This window comes from Anarhichas minor, unplaced genomic scaffold, assembly GCF_050575085.1.
Source record: "Anarhichas minor isolate MPS153535 unplaced genomic scaffold, ASM5057508v1 ptg000041l, whole genome shotgun sequence".
In the NCBI taxonomy this organism is placed as follows: domain Eukaryota; kingdom Metazoa; phylum Chordata; class Actinopteri; order Perciformes; family Anarhichadidae; genus Anarhichas; species Anarhichas minor.
Window position 1 is genome coordinate 5,909,700 of NW_027466487.1, and position 18,672 is coordinate 5,928,371.

Here is an 18,672-nt window from a genome sequence, read left to right on the forward strand (position 1 = left end):
ACATACCTGTACATACTTGTGTGTTCTGTATATATATATAGTTCAGATTTAACTGATACTGAATATTTATTTATGCAATGAGGCATCGTGTCATATCAATACAAGTATCAAACAGACTTGCACTAACCTAGAGTCAGAGTATAGTCCTAGTTTTTAGTTTTTGCTCAGTTTCAGTTAAGATAGTAGTTTGTTTTCATTTCTAATCTACATTCCTCTTTTGTGATTCATAATTAATAAAATACTCTACGCGTGTAAACCCATCTATCTATGTATGTATGTATGTATGTGTACAGTATGTATGTATCTGTCTGTCTGTCTGTCTACACTTATCTTTTAAAAATATGACACCAATGACATAGAAAAGAAAAGCTATTACTGTGTCAATGAAGGATGGCCTAATAATAACTGTTAATAATAAAAGGTTTGGAAAACCTACTGTATGTAAAAAGCATAGCTAGATAGACACATTGAGGCATAGACCGTCACACAGATGGATAGATACACCTGAGAATATGTGGGTCAAACCACAGAGTTGTTTTTCTTCATCTTGAGATGTTTTCCCTGCTCACAGCCATGTGACTGCTGGGTGAGTGATACTGTCAGTCTGAAATCTCAAACCACCCAGAACTTCCTCCTCACCCAAAACAAATTAGAATCGGCGTCGTATTTGTTATTGCTGTGGCTTTAATTTGGTGTTTTCTCACAAAAAGAAAGTTGGGGGCATTCGTGTGTCACTCATTGTGAGGTGGTCTTTCCTACAGCCGATGTTTAGTCACCTCCACTGTATCTGAATAAGAGGTGAAGGCACTTTGAAGGAAAATACCCCTCACGTGGAAACAACTGAGCTTTGAGCATTAGGGAAAGCAGATGGTTATGTTAATAGAATGAGTTGGAAAATAATCAAATCAGATTGCTTCTGTAGAGGTTTGTCACTAGTTTGGTCCTATGTCAAGCTCTTTTGTATTATATCTGCTCGTGTCACTAATTTGAATCAGCATTAACCTTTAATGTGAACATTGCCGCTCCAGACTTTCTGACTTATTGTAAACACTACTGTGGTTTAATTTCAATAACTGATATGATTATATCACGTATGTGTAGGTGATGAAATGTAATGTTCCACTGTGTTTTACTGGCAGAGGAAGCATAGCGCAGATTAAAATCCTGCTGTGCTGAGAATTGTTTTTAATTGTGTTTAGTCAGCATTTTGTTCAGCGCTGTGAAGATGAAGACGGAAACATGACTGTGTATCTGTACATAATAAATGTTTCTTTCTGAATCATGGCATTTGGTGAAATACACTGCCACCTAATCTTTTATTAACTCTTCAACAGATTTTGTTCTCCTGCTGTGGATCAAAAGTATCTCAGCAATCAGAAATCCACTTTTCTAGCAGCACAATCTTTTTAGATTAAAGGTGCAAACACACTGCACAATTACAGTAAGACAGTAACTCTTCTCTGCAGAGGCTATAGCATTGTGGTTATGTTAAAGTTAAATGGAATCTAATGTTGAATAATGTTTTGCCTGATTTAAATTTCCACACTCTCAATGACGCCTTAGTAATAATGAAATTAAGACAAAGTTCGGTTTTGCTGCGCTTGTTTCTTTGAAACTGACAAAATATTCCATCCTGCTTTTTTTTTGTAAGACTGAAAGTATCAGTCTCTCTGTGTGTGTGTGTGTGTGTGTGAATGCGACTGAATAAATCACTCATCACCGCGATAGTGCATCTTAATCATGTCTTATTCAGTCTGGCTCGCCTAATTAACCAATCCTGCTTTAAACAGAGGTTAAGACCTCATTGTCATACAAAGAAATACAGAAATAAATAAATATAGTTGTACCGAAATACATTTGAGATATTCATTCATTCAATGTTCACTTACTTATTCATGCATTTCCATATAATTCTTTTATTAATTTATTTCTATATATTTATTTCTTTATTTTTGTAAACAATTATGTATCCTCTTGGAGATCAGACTGATGTTTTTGGAATGCTTTCTTTTTTTTAGAGATTACATTTTTTTAAAGGTTTTATTTATTTATTTTCTGGCTTTTAAATTCAGCCAATCTTAACTTTCCTATGAAGGCTTTTTAAGGGGCAACGAGGAATTCCTGGTGAATATTGTGTTTTCCCTCTTTCAACCCTCAGAGGCCTGTTTCATAAAGGTGTCTCTTCTTCTGTACATCCACTGCACTGCTTCATTCACAGCTTTAACTTTACTGAAACTTAATTCTCTCTCTCTCTCTCTGTTACGCGTTAGAGCCCGCCTTCTGGTGGCGCACACTGAGCACTACAATACATAACAGTTGTAGTACAACAAAGAGGAGCCCATTGATATATGAAGTGATTTTGGTCATGCTACACTTATTAACAGTAAAGTTGTTGAAAAGATTTTCCAGTAAAAATTCACAGAAATTAATCAAAAGCATATTTAATCAAAATAACAGTTGTAGTACAACAAGGAGGAGCCCATTGATGTGTGAAGTGATTTTGGTTACATTACATTGCATGACAGTGAAGCTATTGAATATTGTTGTAGTAGGTATTTTCCGCATTGCACTTTGTAGACGGTCCCTGCGTACTCGTCTCGCAGCCGGCCGCTCATTGAGACCAATGCTGTTTGTCCAGCTCTGAGGGACCCGTAAGACGGCCCGTTTTAATTAAATTAAGGTTGTAGCTTGTTGTCTACCTCACTACGTTTACAGGGAGGTATCGTTTGTATTTTAGCAACGTTTCGTTAACGATTTATTGAACCGGGAAGTCCGAATCTTTCAATATCTTTCTGACTTTACCTAAGTGGCTCGGTTAGGGTGGGTACGGCTACCACAACAACAGAGTTGTCTCAAAAGCACAGCACCAATCCTCCAGTTAACATTTCCCTTCAATAACTCATCTGTAAACACGTGTTTGTCAATATTATAATATGATAGAAACGGATTTAGCTAAGATACTTTATTTATTGATTTAATAATATATTTTATTTACTGCATCTCTCGTTCCGCTGGCCAGTCATGGCGGTAATGTGTCTCTAAGATGGTTTGCCAGCCGCCAACGAGCACTAAAGAAGAAGAAGAAACCGACGCTATGCATTGTGGGATATAGTATAAGTAAGATCTATGGTAAGATGGAGGCGGCCACTAAGAGCATGTCGAAGACACAATAACACATTATTACGTGTTATACGTCCGCATATGGCTACAATGTATGTGTTGTTGTAACAATTACTAAAGATATAAGTGGCTACAAGATCTGGACCCGGAAGCTGGTAACGTTAATGTCCTCAATACTTCATCTGATGTAGCTAACGTGCTAGCTAAAGCTAAGGGTCAATGTAAAGATAGTTTAAAGCTAGCGTTGTGTTTGATAGCAACGTTGAAAACATAGATAATGCGCATCGGATAACTACTTTGCCTGAGTAAACTGAATACCGTTCATGTGAAGATGACAGTTATTGTGTTATTGTAGGAAACATGTCTGTTCTGGGAGCTTTACTGAAAGCTGGAGCGTCCTTCTGTCAGTCTGCTGGGACTCTGCTAAACACAGCCAGGACCTTTTCTACTGGTGAGTAGCCACACATTTTTGTTTTTGTGTCCAGCATGATTTGGACACAGTAGTTGCCTTTTAACTTTGCATGACCATCAATTAAATGACAATTGTGGCCACAATTCACCTGTTTTGCACTGAATATCTTTTCAAGATAATTACAATGAAGTGCAACCTGTGCAAAACAAAACAAAATGAGTGCAGATATGTGTGAGCCATATGCTCACACATATCTGGAGCATTTTATTTTAAATATGAGCTTTAAAAATTCTGAAAGTAAAATAATAGCTGAGATTTAACAGCACGTGAGACTGTTAACGTTAGTACACTGGCTGTGGTCATCACAGTGAACAGTGTCTGGCAGTGTGATGAGAGGACACGTGAGCCCTTGTTGCTGTAGTTCATCTACTTGGAGCAGAGGCTGCATTTAGCATACCCTGCCTTATCAATGTATTTAAAATACTGTGACAGCGGGAAGCTGTACTCACGTCTGTTTAGACCTCCACCTTTATCCAGGCCCAGCTCCACTCACATCTCAGCCCTGCATCAAGCTGCGCTACACAACCAGCCTCCTCTTCCTGAAGCTCTTTGACCTCATCAGTATCTGGGCCTTTCATTCTACTTTGAGTTAAAACAAACAACCTGCCAGCAGATCCGCCGTTGTTTGGGTTTAACGTTAACGAGTGACCGCGTGAACTGAAGCGGAACACGGGGGGGCTTCATGTTTCATCACATTATGTTTTTTCCTCCTAAATCGTGATGATGAACGTTAACAGTCAGATAAAGTTCCGCATGCAGTCGACGTTAACTTAACCCAGCAAGTGTGAACGGTAACGGAACATAACGGAACTCAAACTTTAACGGAGGGAAAGACGCTGTAGACATCTTAACGCTGATTGGCCAAGACTCGACACGTCACATGAAAGATGTTTTATTGTGAATATCACGACATCATCTTTTCTCCTCGTCTCACTCCAATCTGAGAAAAGCTGGCTGGCCAGTTGACCCCCCCCCAAAAAAACAACTCTACTGATCTACACGATTCACGTGGATGATATATTTTGATTCAAAACGCGAATTTCGCCGAAAAGCGACAAGTTTGCAGGTATGAATAAAGTTCTTGAAATAAAAAAATTCTACATTTACCCCTGCGCCCCACCTGCAATACCGCTGCGCCCCACTAGAGGGGCGCGCCCCACAGTTTGAGAACCACTGACCTAATGCAACACTAGTATAATCATGAATCAAAATTAGAACTATTTTCAGTCATAAACAAGCAGAGGAGAGTATTTAATCACCTGAGGCCAGTTTACTTAGTTTTGCCTCCTCGTAGATGTACATTCATAAGTTTGTTAGTTCTACAAAATTTGACATTAAATAATTTTATGTTGACTAATCAGTTAATCTGGTGATTGCAGCAGAACTAACTCTCCTATATCTGTGGAAAAAGTGCTGAATACTGACGTGAAACAATGTGCTTTCTTTAGGGACATGCTGTCGGATAAGGATGCATGCCATCCCTCAGCTGAAGACGGTGGACAGGTGGACTGAGAAGAGGAGCATGTTTGGAGTTTATGATAACATAGGCATCTTAGGTAACGGTCCTCAAGTAGTTAAAGCCTATTTGAGATTGTGGAATTTGTTTATTTAGGTTTTATTGAATAAAGCCAGTTTTTCTTTAACTTTCTCAGTATTCAATAAAAACGTTAGGATGTGGATCCAGATGTTTTTCATGTGATTTAGTTAATTAACCACAGTCATGGCCAAAGCCATGTGTCATGATTACATTTTTTTTTTTTAAAGGCCTGAATTGAGAATCTGTGTGCATAGAGTCTAATACATTCTTAACAACTGCAGAAGAAGTCCTCAGGAGACTATTTAAAAACATACATTGAGCTTGAGCACTGGCTCAGATCGTACCTTGATGAGTTTTCTGATCTCCACACTGTTGTGCCTGCAGGGAACTTTATCGCTCATCCCAAAGACCTCATTGTGGCTCCCTGCTGGGTGAAGGCTTTCACGGGCAACGAACTGCAGCGTCTAATTAGGAAGAAGAAGATGGTGGGAGACAGAATGATGACTCTGGACAGACACAACTTGGAGAAGAGGATCCGCTTCCTCTACAGACGCTTCAACCGCACTGGCAAACGCCGTTAACGTTGAACAAACCATACTGGCAAATACATCTGAACAGCCAATGAGGACTGGAGCTTTGTGAAGCTGTGTGATTTCATGCTGTCAAAGTGCTGTCAGGAATATTTCTTTTAAGTTATCAAATTCATATATAGAGAGAGAGAGATGTTTCAGAGCAGCATTCTTCCTGTTCTTTGCTTTATTGATTCAACAATGGATTTTCCTGACAAACACATTCATAGTAATAGATAAATCTGAGTGGTTATAAGATAATTAAAAATGAGAAAGAGAAAAACACATGCATCTGCTACAAATCGATCTTATTATTTGAGAAGTATTTCTAAACTTAGCTTTTTATTGTGAAAGACTGAATAATTAAAGCTCGTCTGGCCACCACATAGACATATGCAACCTGTGAAAAAAATGCTTTGATTTTAAGGATCAGAAGTTAAAAAGTTTGTGAAACACCGGTCTAAATGTCATTGTACACTCTAGCATTAAGATTTTCATTAAATTAGACTAATGGGTCTTGCCTAAAACATGAAAAACAGCCACACACCCAAAGTACACAAACGTATGTAGAAAAGTGTCAATATACTTCTGGCCGAAAAGTGTATCTGATGTCTTTCTTTCCCTGAAGATGGTCATATTTTTTTGGTATGTTTTGTTTCTCACGGCTGACTTCACTCCTCTCGCCTTTCAAATATGAGAGTTGAGACTGAAAATGAACAAAGAGGAAGATGTTGTAGCTCAACTGGGACTTTACTAGGAATTAAACAAGAGTAATTGCAAAAGCAAATGTTATGCAGAAGGAGGAGGGATTGGGAGAAACGGTTGAGTCGAACACTGCACCAAGATTCCCGAGGTCCTGACGGTGAGCTAGAGGTCTTCACTGAAGGAACTGACAGAAATATTTTAAATTGATTTTTTTTACCTTACTTGGACGACATGAAAGGGGTTTTTTTCAGACCTAAAAGAACCTTGCCTAAAAAAGTAGTCTAAAAATGGCAAAATGTTTTAAATCAGGAACTATCCGATCAAAGTACTAAACAAGACCCTACATTCAATACTCACCCAAACCACAGCAAAATATCAGCCAGTACCCTTAAAGTAGGGAGGTTTGACACCCAGCACAAGTTTCTGTGAATTCATGTAATCGGGACATACAGTGAACAGAAATATTTCATTCCTTCAAAAACACAATAATTTACATTTCCTCAACAATTTCACATTGTAGGATATGTAGTGAATGATTTAAATGCTGCATTTGCAACCTTTCAGAAATATCAAATCTATAGAGTCCCTATACATCGTCCCTTCCTCATATATTAAATCTGGGTCACACAACAGCCTGTGGCTCAGGTGTTTCCTCACTGACTGCAGTACATCTGGGATTCTGTCCACCGTCAAGTAGTGCTGAAACGATTTATCAACAGAAAATTGTAAACAATTTTTTTTTACAGCAGATTAGTAGTTTAAGTCATAAATTGGGGGAAAGTACCCCCAAAACTTTAGTCCCAGTTTCTCAAAAATCAGGATTTGCTGCTTTTCCTGACGCAGTTAATTGAATATCTTTGGGGTTTGGACTCATAACAAAACAAGCAATTTGACGACATCGTCTTAGGCTCTGAATTTTTTTCAATATTCTGACATTGTATTGACAAAAATAATCAAAAATTAGCCAACGATGAAAATGTACTTAATAATTTGCTTTGAGTTATTAATTTATTCTCTTAATTAGTTTGTTAAAAGAATCATCAAATTCATCGATGATGAAAACACCTCTTTGTTTCTGCCTTATGTATGAAGAAATAACCAAAGCAACCAAGTAAAAACTGTGCACAAAATGTATAATTATGAAACTTCTGTGAAATGAGCCCATCAGAGATGGTTTAATGTCCGGTAGACATTATTTATTTATTATTGATTGAATAAATGATCTCAATCTCACATTTATCACCTTTTAAATTACAATTTTAAACACGGGAATATAAAAAGCTGTAAGATACTGTAATGTTAGTAATTAAAGTGGAGGCAGAAATGGAAAATGAATGCTATGTTATTAATGCTACACATGAACTTCATGCCACCCCTGCATAAATTGGTGCCCCATTTGGGTCACCCCAGTCCAAAAAGTGTGGTCACGCCACTGCACGAGTAGGCATCCTCTGTACCGCAGTGTCGTCCCGCCGCCCTATCCGACAAAGAGAGCTGCAGTACTGCAAAGTGTAAAGGGAGCGAGAGAGAGAGGAGAGAGAGGGGTGAGGGAGGGAGGGAGGGGGTTCCGCACTGTCGTTACGAGTCCAAGTGAAGGCAGGAGGAGAGACGCATTATTGCAGTAGCCTACAGTGCCACAGCACTTTACACGGGCGAAACTACCGCACTTCCCTCGAGACGCACAGAGAGAAAAAGCGAGCTAGAGAGAGGGAGGTGGGGGGTAACAGAAATCCAAGACAGATAACTGATTTCTCATGACTGGACTTTTTCTTTTTTCCCCCTTAATTTTGAAATTGCACGCATTTGCCATTATCTTTTAGAAGAGGCAACTCAACAACCAGCCAATCAGCGCTGCGTCTCCGCATCCAGGAGCAGGTCTATAAGGACTCCGCATCAACTGCATGCATCCCTGCAGGATTTATAAACATCCGTGGATTTCGCTTGAATGGATTATAATTTAGAAGTACTTTTGTTTTGAGCTCAGCATCGCTCTCCTTCACTTCCTGCTTTCTAGTCCAGTCACTCAGTGAATTATCGCCCGGCCCGGTTACGTGTCTCAGTATATTGCGGTACTTTGTTGACGACTTGCAGTGTAAATGCATCGCTAGAAGATCGGCTCCACTGCGCAAAGACCCGCCGTCTGTTTACTGTCAGCGCGGCACTTTAATTACTTTGCTGATTGTACATTTTGACTTTTTAGACCAGTGCCTAGACATTTTCGTCTGTTTTTTTTCCCTGTCATCTTGCTGTTTTTTTTTCCTTCCCCCCCTTGTGGTACTTCAGACCCTCCCTCTCCACCTCAGATCCATCACCCCTCCTCCGCTGCCCGTGAGTCAGTTCAAACAGCTGCATAGAAGATGTGAGTATGAATGCGGCGTTTCTGCTGCGCTCTTTTCACATTAGCAAAATAAATAAAAAATATAGATCTTATTAAGCTTCTATGGATAAATAGCCTATATATTCAAACCACTGTATTGCCTTGTATGTTGTCCCATGGTGGGGGTCGGAAACTGATTTATTTCCGCTTGATGGAATTTGCTGACGCAAGTGAAATTTTCCGTTACACCACCATCACTAAATTATGTATTCAGGGGTTGATTGCTGCTACTGTAAAACCTTAGAGTTGAATTGAGTTTGTTGTGGTAATTTTACACCACAGTTTAAAAAAGAAGAGTACATTTGTTACTCAGCATATTGTGAGTCAGAGGATTTGAGGTCACCATCATCACTTGCTCGTGTCAAATGTCATGTCGAATGATGGTTCATGAGGTTAAGACATGCTTGTGTGCAAAATGATTTTTTTGTCCTGCAGTGACTGTGATTTGTACTAAACTGTCCATCTGGCAAATTACCTTCATTTTCTCCTTGACCTGTGAATCTTTTTCTACATGCTCTCTACATGCCATAAACATGCCTCAGTTAACCTAAAAGGTCCCCTTTATCACAACTTCAATTAACTTTCCCCTTCCCTGTGCTTTTTCTCAGGTCTGCCCCGGATGCTGCTGCAGGTGGAGCCCCTGGTGCTCCAGGAGCCCCTGGTGCCGATGGAGCCCCAGGCGGTGTCCCTCCTGGCCCACCCAATACTTCCAGCAACCGCAGGCTACAACAGACACAGGCCCAAGTCGAGGAGGTGAGCCGGACGAGGCCAGACTAGGATTCTGGGCCAAAGTTTGATGTTAGATGCAATGTCAAATCATTAAATATCTGGATTTAATGTATGCACAACATTATTTATTGTTGCTTTATGTTATCTGGAAAGGTCTGGTCTTCGTATATAATCTGTAAATGGACTACTTACTTACTCTCATTTTTTGTCTCTCCTCTCCATCGCTGCTAAATGCTGTCTCATCCTGGCCACTGTGGGCTAGGTGGTGGATATCATGCGGGTGAATGTAGACAAGGTTTTGGAAAGGGACCAGAAGCTTTCAGAGCTGGATGACAGAGCGGATGCTCTCCAAGCCGGAGCCTCCCAGTTTGAAAGCTGCGCAGCTCAGCTAAAGAACAAGTACTGGTGGAAGAACTGCAAGGTGAGCACATTAGTGTGGCTCCATTTAGCACATTGTTGTTACTGAAAGCAACTCAGAATGTAACCCAAGTCTGAATTAACAGTATTCGTATGTGGTGCATATAGATATATAGTATGTAGATAGAGCTAGTATTCTGGATAAGATCCTCAGCTCATCTATTTGAACACATTGAACAACTGTTCGTGCTGAGGTGCGCTGGGGCGAACACAGTGTCTGTTCTGGGGAATCCTGCTGTCCACACACTCATCTGTTAATGAGCTGCTGTGGAAGCAGATCCTTTGGGGAAAAAGGGGGAAATAATTCTGTTACTGTAGAGTTTTCACTACAGACTCAGAGTGTATTAAACATTTTGTGTTGTTGGCCTTTCGGTTTGCAGGCATTGAACCTCACACATTGTTACAGTGTGTCTAAAATTCCTTTATAAAAACAACAACCTGTGATAGTAAATGTTATCGTTTTCTCCTCTCAGATGATGATCATGATGGGTATCATTGGAGTCATTGTGGTTGGAATACTATTCTGTAAGTAGCATCTTGATACTAATACAATATTGGTCTATTTATTGACAGACAGATGATTTGTAGGCTTTTATAAACATTATTTTAAAAAGCAGATGATCCTTAAGTGTTTTTCTCTCAGCAACAGAGGAACAGATATACGAAGAAAAGGATTCTCTGTAGATGGCAATTGCTCATATGGTGTTAGTCACTTTACGATAGTTGATGACAAAGTAGTGCTGTAAAAGATACAGAGACAGCGCCAACATATTTATGTCTGCCCTGCATGCTTCTACTCTGATTGTTGATGACACATGACTTCTAATTACAGTAAATAATGGTTATAATACTAATTGAACCTGTTCTTTATTTTTTTAAATCCTGTAAACATTACAAAAGACCAAGAGCTCAGCTGACCGTTCTCTCCTTTTTCTATTTTGAGTGACGTATTGTCAGATCCATTAGACTAATGACTTTCTCTCCCTCTCTCCTTCATTTGCAGTGTACTTCTTCTACTGAGCGCAGCCCATCAATACAGATGGATATGGACTTAAGAATGATACGAGAGGGAAGAGGGGGAAAAAAAAGATACCCAAGCGCCACTCCTCCCCTTTTATCCGTCCTCCCTTCTCCTCTTCACACAGTCTTCCATTAAACCATTTTGCACTTCTACATGACGGTAGTGTTTATAGGTGTCTCCGCTCTCTTTGTCCCTCTCTCCCTCCCTTCAAGTTGCTTTCTTCCACTGTTTTGGTGTTAAGTCTCACTCACTCTCTCCCGTCTCTGCACCTCATGTATTATTGAAGGACGCAGCAGGCGGAGTGGAAGAGGAAGGGAAGGAGGGGGAGAGAAAATTCTTGTGACATGGGAACACACAAGGCTAAGCCCTACGAACGGAGCTGTGGGGGTAAATGTAAACGGTACAGATGGTGAATGAGTGCAGGGAGGTTGAACAAGAGTTTGCAGTCCTTTCTACCCCAGATACGCCAAAGCTTGTTCATATTTTTTGTTCTTTTTTGAGAGTCCCACATTTGTAAGTTGATACTGACATGCCTCATTAACACCCCCCTTCTTTCACAACTGCTACCATCATCGCTACTTACTTACACAAGGTCATGTTAGATTAATATTAGGAACATTGTTTGTTGTATGTGCGTGCGTGTATTTGTGATCCAAAGCATTCTAGCCAATAGCTTTTTCAGAGTTTAGCTGTTTTTATTAGTAATTTATTTTGTTTCCTTTCCTGCCTAACTTTCTACAACGTTCAGTAACAACAATGAGGGAAATAAATTTGAAAAGAGACTGTGTGAGAGTATAAGGAAAGGAAGAAGTGTTTCAGGGAATAGTAGTATACATGTTTCCCCTGTATAAATAAGACAAACTTCTGGACTGATTAATAATTATTGATAAAGTAGTTGCATAGCTTGGTTTCACCTTGGTTTTTGTACCACAGGCAGAGGCATAGTAGTAGTGTTATGCTTAGTGGCTGAGTGATATGCACAGCAGGAGAAACTGACAAGCAGCCACTAACAGACAATCTACTGTACACATGAACTGACCCAGAGGAAGGTCTCTTAACTCTGACTTGGACAGAGTCACAGCCATAGACAGACGAATGTGAAGCATCACATTTAAAAAAAAAAAAACACAGGTCCAAATGCCAACTTGTTTTGGAAGTTGTGCAGATAGTGTTTGTTTGATTGTTGTTTAAATTGACCTGATCTTCAAAAAGCAGGAAAATGAGAGAAAGGACATGATTTAGAAACAAAGAGCCACCTTGGCCATCCTGTCCCCAACCCCGTCACTCACATAAAGACAGACTCACCTGCAGTAAATGCAAAATGAGTTTGTTTATAACTTGCATGGCAAACCGTGTCCATAGTTTTGCCTATTTGTGTGATCTGTGTATCTGCCATTTCTGAATCTAACTGCCGATTGTACATTTTTTTTTTGTTAGTGGTTTCAATGACCTGTGTATAATGTCTTTCTGATCTGATAATTACTGCTTATGCAATGCAATGATGCTCAAGAGTTCGCCAAATGTTATTAATTTATTAATATTCAGAGACTGCAAACAGCTCCTACTATAGTGAACTGCTAAAACATGTAGTATTGTATGGATAGAACAATAGTGCACATTATGTCAGATTATGCTCCTGAAAATGTGTTTATAAATTCTTTCAGGTTTTTTGGGGGGGGGGGGGGGTGTTGGATATAAAAGAAAAGCTAGTTTTCTTTTCTTCGGACTGATTTTGAAAGTTGATCAAAATAAAGATGCATAATTGTAGCAGTTAGTTATAATTATCTGATGATATTGTGTAACAATATTATTAGGTAATTACCACATGAGAACATGTTTTGTGATTTACAACCTGAAAATGCAGTGAGATGATGCAACTGGATTTGCGAAAACAAATGCATGCTTAACACTTTTGCTGATGCCAATAAAGAAATCAACAGAACCTTTGTTACAGTCTCTTGACATTTTGAGCCAACTTAGAACTTTTAGAACATTTATTTTTGCAATCTACTCTACTTCAAGTGATACCAGCTTTCTTATTACCATATACAGATTCTTGACTTATCTACAAGAGAGATTTGAATGGTTGCTAGATACAAGAAATGTACTGATATTGATAATGTCAAATACCTTAAACAATGTTGCAGAGTCACAAAATCCTTCATTGTGAAAAGTAAAATACAAAATGATCACACACAGAAAAGATCCATAAAAACATAGGCTACTTTAAAAAAAGCGTACCAAATGAAAACAGTGCAAAAGAAAAAAAAGAAAGTATTACCTCTTAACATCAAAAACGTCTGTGAGTATAGTTTGTGATTTAAGATTGAATATGTTACAGGTGTGGAAAACCAGGGGGAATCCAGCACAGGGGGCGGATCCCCGAGCTCAGGCTGGGGGATAGAGGGAGTGTTCTATCCGGTTCAGGTGCTGCAGCCATAGGCACATGGCATTGGTCACACCTGCAGCCCATCAGGTAATCATAGCAGGCATATGTTCACCCAGCTTCTAAGCAGCAGCGGCAGACGTGCTGGGGGGGAAGACCAGGAGGATCTCCTGAACCACTGGAGATAGGCTGCATCGAGCAGGCGGTAATCAACATTTTGAGAGAAGGCTGAAGACCCCAAACGGGAGGAATCTTTAGTTCGAGTTTGACCCCATCCCCTTTACCCCAACTTCTTTAATAAAGGACACTTTAACTGCCTCTGAGTCTCCTGTTTTATTGCCGCCACGACCCCTGGGTTGCCAGACAAGCAACAGAAACACAACCTCCAAATTTGCTTACTGCAACTCTACATGAGTAAACTACCACCAACAATACTCAACAGCAAATTTATAAAGCAAACAAGTTATACAGCTAGATAGTAAAATTCAGGGTTTTTTTCCCAAAATTGCATTTTTACAGTTCAGTAGAAGCCTAGTTGAATTAAAAGAACCAGTGATGGCTTCTAAAGAAATCAGTAATAATTTACAGACTCACAAATGACACAAAGAAAGTCACTCTCGGCTCAGGTTTAAGTCAGGAGTATCTCCTAGAATATAACTTATCTCATGACCTGGTAGAAGAAAAGCAAAGTGATGATCAGAAAACCCAGAACCCACCAATAGGAACCTGTAGAGTGAAAGACACAGGATTAAGGATTTACAGTGTTGTCATTAAGTACAAGATACAGTGCACAATATGTAATGCAAATCCACAATCTCATAGCATGATATTTTGTATTTCTCTGAGCCTCGCAGCGACAGCCACACATTAATACCTTGTTCTGGACTTTCTACCACCAGGCTGACAGAGAGAGGAGCGTCCAGGGCTGGGTGAGACACCCTGCAGGTAATTTCAGTCCCAGGGGAGACAGTGGAAGGCACAGAGAGATGAGATGACAGGGAATAAGTCCCGTCACCATGCTGTCGATGGCTGGACAGAGAGCCCTGATCCGGAAGCACTGTGGGCTCTGTGTCTGTAGGAGAGAGGGACAGCCACTCCATCTGAAAGCAGAGAAGTATTAACTGTGAATCAATCTGTCAAACTTTATTAGTATAGCATCTTTCATAAAGGTATACGGTGCAATTCAATGTGCTCAAGAACTCACTGACAAGCTGATATTAAGACAAATGTAAACAGTAAAACAATTTAAGACTGAGGCACGAAAGAAATAAGAATGTAATAATAAAACTAACAAAACAGATAACAATGGATTCGAAGTAATAAAATGTTTTAAATCGAATAATATTAAATACATTTCCGAAAATATTTCAATCAAAAGCCAGGCTTAAGAGGTAAGTTTAGGTTTAAAGGTATCGGCACTTTAATCCTCGACTGCTCCAACAGTTCAGAGCATAAAAACTCAAAGCTGCAAAAACTTTTCGTGAGACTAAAATGAGATTTACCTTAAAAAGACTTCAGAACAAATGAAAATGGATATCATAATTTAGTCAAATCATACCAAATCAACATCTTTTCAAATCTGTAATGTAGGAGCTACTTATTAGTTTGTTTGTTTTATTAATAATTATTAGTATTTGTTTTGAGTGCTGATTACTAAAGATATTTGCTTCATTTATTTATTATTTTACTTTGGTAGTTATTCGTTCAGTTTGCTTAGTTTAGCTAGTTGTGTATTTTGTTTATTTTTTGGTTCGTTTTGTAAAAATTGTGCAGCACTAATGGGCACTTCAGGTTTTACACCGGGAGGCAAGTATAGGAAAAGCATGCACCTTGGACGCTCTATAGTTTTTTTACCAGACCAAGAGAGGCAGCATTAGCCCTGATTTTCGTCTTCTGTCTGGACAATGGACTTCTTTGATTTTGATTATGGACAAACCATTACACTTAACCTTAATGCCTGGCGGCCATAGTCTGGCAGGTTTATGTATTTCCTATTTCTACTTGTATGACCAATCAGGCTTTGTGGTATTATTAAAAAGATTTTTGCCAAGTTGTTCAGTGGGGGGAAAAGGAAAACATGGAACATGTGCTGGTTAACAGCGACATCTAAGAGTACACTAGTTACACACCTGAGCATCCAGTGGATAGTAGTTAGCACAGTGGCAGCTCAGCGTCTGGGGGGACTCCGTCTTCAAAACCAATTTCTCCTCTGAGAGTGAAACATGAGGTGGTTCTGAAACAAAGAGAAGCACAAAATGAAATGAAAGACATTCAGTGGATTTTTCTGAATGGAGAGATTAGGGTGAAACTTACGATTAACCTGGAGTTGAATGACCTGCTGGGCGTGGAACAGGCCAATACCGACGGTACAGATGTAGCTCCCCTCGTCCAAAACCTTCAGCTTGGTCAGAGTCACAGAGGCGTTACCCTCTCCAACAACCTGGGAGGCATCCATGCTTGATCCCCTCCTCTGTTCATGCACTGACGACAGAAAATTCAACAGGAAGTGACAAAACTATCTCATCTCAACTCACTTGCTCGCTTTGGAGCCTTTGACCAGAGTAAGAAAGCATTTTATTTCACCTACTTAGATCGGTACTGCTCTCTTGTCATCTCCCATTTGTGTATTTTATGCAGTTTTCTGACATTTAGCTGTGGCTGTTAAAAGTAGTCTAGCCTAAGAGCATTTTGAGTCTATGTGCATTTATTTATTCATGAACTTCTATGCCACTGAAGCTACTAATGTACCATCTTCAACATTATCAGTGCTGTCACTCTCAGAGACACAAGATGCCGCCCTCACCTAAAGACCCCGTGATAAACCAGAAGAGGTCGGGCACACCTGTTCGCACAGCACTCACCCACTGTGCTCCCTTCTGCCTCATCCAGCCTTGTCTTCATTTCAAGCACTTTCCACCCTTTTCCCCTGTGTTGCAGTCGCCATTCAACGGCCACTTCCTGCGCTAAAGGTATCTCCTGCTGCTTGAAGCCACAGTTGAGGACAACATCGCCTCTCAGAGGGGCAGACACAGACTTTACGTGGGAATAGACCAAGAATATCACTGAGGGGACAGACAGCAAAGACAAAAGCAGAACAAAGTAGTGAGAATGATAGTATGAACGATGGGAACGATTCAATGAGAAGATGAAATGGGATATCAAAAGGAAAGTTCACCCCACAATCAAAAATACATATTTCTCTTATCGGCTGTCCGATATCTCCAAAACTAGGCAACTCACATCAAAACAATCTAGATTTATATAAAAAAAAAAAGCACTACAGGTAAGATGAAACATGTATTTTTGACTTTGAGGTGAAACACTGGATCTCACCCTCAGTCAGAAGAGTTCCCGACTGGCTAAGAGGCAGACCCAGTTTGTTTTGTATGAGGGTCGACTGGTCCTTCTCCACCACCAAGGTCTGCAGAATCAATGCGGTGCTGAACTCAACTCCCTCCACATTAACAGACACCATAAAATAAGCTGATCCTGAACTTTCCTGGGATCCATCAGGAGAGTAACGGCTTATTTCGCACATCACCTCCTGCTCATTGCAGTCCGCGTGGAGCAACACATGTGCATTGGGGATCTCAGGTGATGACACTGTCACAGAGGGATGATAGGAGAAGTTCAACACAAGGTTGTGCTTATATTACACCAAACTTAATACGTAGAGAAGGCAGGGAAAACCTTTAACTTCTAACAGGATGGCGTCCGAGTCAGGGATTGAAGGCGGGACAAACGGAGTGAGTGTTTCGAGGGATTCGTCAGAAGCCACCGGAACGTCTCTTAAGACAAGAGTGGCTGGGGTCCGTGTGAAGTGTGCACCACCTCCCATTCCACCAAGTCCGACTCCCTCCTCCACCAGGGTGCAGGAAAGTACCACATCTGCAACCCCGTCAGCTGGCAAACAAGGGGACACAGTAAAATAGTAAGAGGTTTACCAATTTTAACATTGTGAAAAAGTTTACGTTCTTTAACACAATCAGGTAAACAAGACTGGTAGACTACTATTGAACATAAATAAGAGTAAGGCTTTATTCATGGGTCCATTATGATGTGTTGAATGTTTCCTGGAACAATTATGTAATTTGTTACAAATTATAGGAAAATAAAAAACAGGGTTTTGACAGAGACGTATTGGTTAGTTGTGTTGACATTAAAAGCAATTGTTGATTTCCAGAGGAATTTACTTTAACAAACTGCTCCCTTTAAGTAAATATTAATGCATCATTCATTAATTACTCAAAACGTATTTTTCATTTGTTTTTAACTGTTAATTAACATGCCTTTAGACAAACTGCGCATTTTTGCGTGTTCAGATGACCTGCTATGCACCGACAAAAATATTCTAGGTTAAACTAGATCCGCAGCTAACTTGATTCAATTAATTTAAGTGTACAAAATGAAGACTGTATTTTCACCTAAAATGTGTGCCAATGCAGTGTTTTTGTCCAGGAAACGTTAAGCTCCATCAGACATCGTGAAATGAATAATGATCTAAAACGTGTTTTACTGAACGTGACAATCTGACGGTCAATTCATTGCCACTACGTTCACGTCCGTCATTCAGCGCTGCATCAGTATGTAAAGATGAACGCTCTTACCACAAACGCACGTCAGCAAGTATCCAAACAAAACCACTACAATCTCCATCATGGGGTCTCGTTTCCGCGGTTTAATAAATTAAGAGTGCTATAGGAAAAGTTTAACGTTAGCAGGCTACAACAACAAAACAAAGTGAAACAACTGCTGAGAACACAAAAGCACCATCGCACTTTCACTTTTGATTTCAACAACTAACAGCAGCTCATTGCATCGCTAGAGGCTGGGTATTTACAGCCTTTCCCTCATCACGCGCAAAGGACTGTACGGCAATTACTATGATATCAAATAATCCAATAGCGAACTATGAGGCAGACGGAAACAGGAGCTTTCTCGCTGTCGGGACCATGCGCATAACGCAGCGGAGGAAGAGAGAAAGCGAAAGGGAGCGGACACGATCGTCCAATGAGAGAGCAGCAGAAGGCGGGTCATTGTGGAAAGGAGCACCAACAATAAGGGCTCTGGTACGATCGTTTTTAAGTTGTAATGTTATTAAGATACAAAAAGAAGACTGACATTTGTATCTCTACACAATGTACCTCTGTACCTCACCATCACTAAAGGGGAAGATCTGTATGAGCCAAATTATTCTTCCGCATTTTTTTATTTGGTACTTGTTTTGTTCAGCACACCGGGTTTCATTAACATAGTGATGAAATATAGGAAATGCAGTTCTCTAGCATCGTCTTGTTGATCCAGTAGTTTGGGACTCTGGTGTAGAGTGCATAACGTCT

General features: G+C 40.0%; 3 protein-coding genes across 4 annotated transcripts; 2 read left to right on the top strand and 1 right to left on the bottom strand.

Moving 5' to 3' along the window:
- Positions 1 to 3,100: 3,100 nt before the first annotated feature.
- Positions 3,101 to 5,867, top strand: mrpl51 (mitochondrial ribosomal protein L51). 2 transcript variants are annotated; one of them, XM_076108933.1, is made up of 4 exons: positions 3,101 to 3,275; positions 3,476 to 3,571; positions 5,041 to 5,148; positions 5,514 to 5,867. In XM_076108933.1, exons 2-4 carry the CDS (start codon positions 3,481 to 3,483, stop codon positions 5,708 to 5,710), a joined length of 396 nt encoding a protein of 131 aa, XP_075965048.1. In that variant the 5' UTR covers positions 3,101 to 3,275; positions 3,476 to 3,480; the 3' UTR covers positions 5,711 to 5,867. The 2 variants fall into 2 exon arrangements, with proteins under 2 accessions (XP_075965048.1, XP_075965049.1); XM_076108934.1 differs by having other exon boundaries at positions 3,107 to 3,129.
- Positions 5,868 to 8,068: 2,201 nt separating this feature from the next.
- On the top strand, positions 8,069 to 12,919 carry LOC142969207 (vesicle-associated membrane protein 3-like). Its single transcript, XM_076108935.1, has 5 exons — positions 8,069 to 8,762; positions 9,389 to 9,533; positions 9,772 to 9,930; positions 10,400 to 10,451; positions 10,930 to 12,919. Coding segments are annotated over exons 1-5 (375 nt in total). The 5' UTR covers positions 8,069 to 8,760; the 3' UTR covers positions 10,947 to 12,919.
- On the bottom strand, positions 12,460 to 18,309 carry tapbpl (TAP binding protein like). Its single transcript, XM_076108932.1, has 8 exons — positions 17,941 to 18,309; positions 17,024 to 17,236; positions 16,667 to 16,936; positions 16,195 to 16,395; positions 15,647 to 15,814; positions 15,463 to 15,566; positions 14,208 to 14,433; positions 12,460 to 14,059 (listed from the first exon to the last, which is right to left on the bottom strand). The coding sequence occupies exons 1-8, from the start codon at positions 17,990 to 17,992 to the stop codon at positions 13,992 to 13,994; spliced, it is 1,302 nt and encodes a 433-aa protein (XP_075965047.1). The 5' UTR covers positions 17,993 to 18,309; the 3' UTR covers positions 12,460 to 13,991.
- Between the last annotated feature and the right edge of the window lie 363 nt (positions 18,310 to 18,672).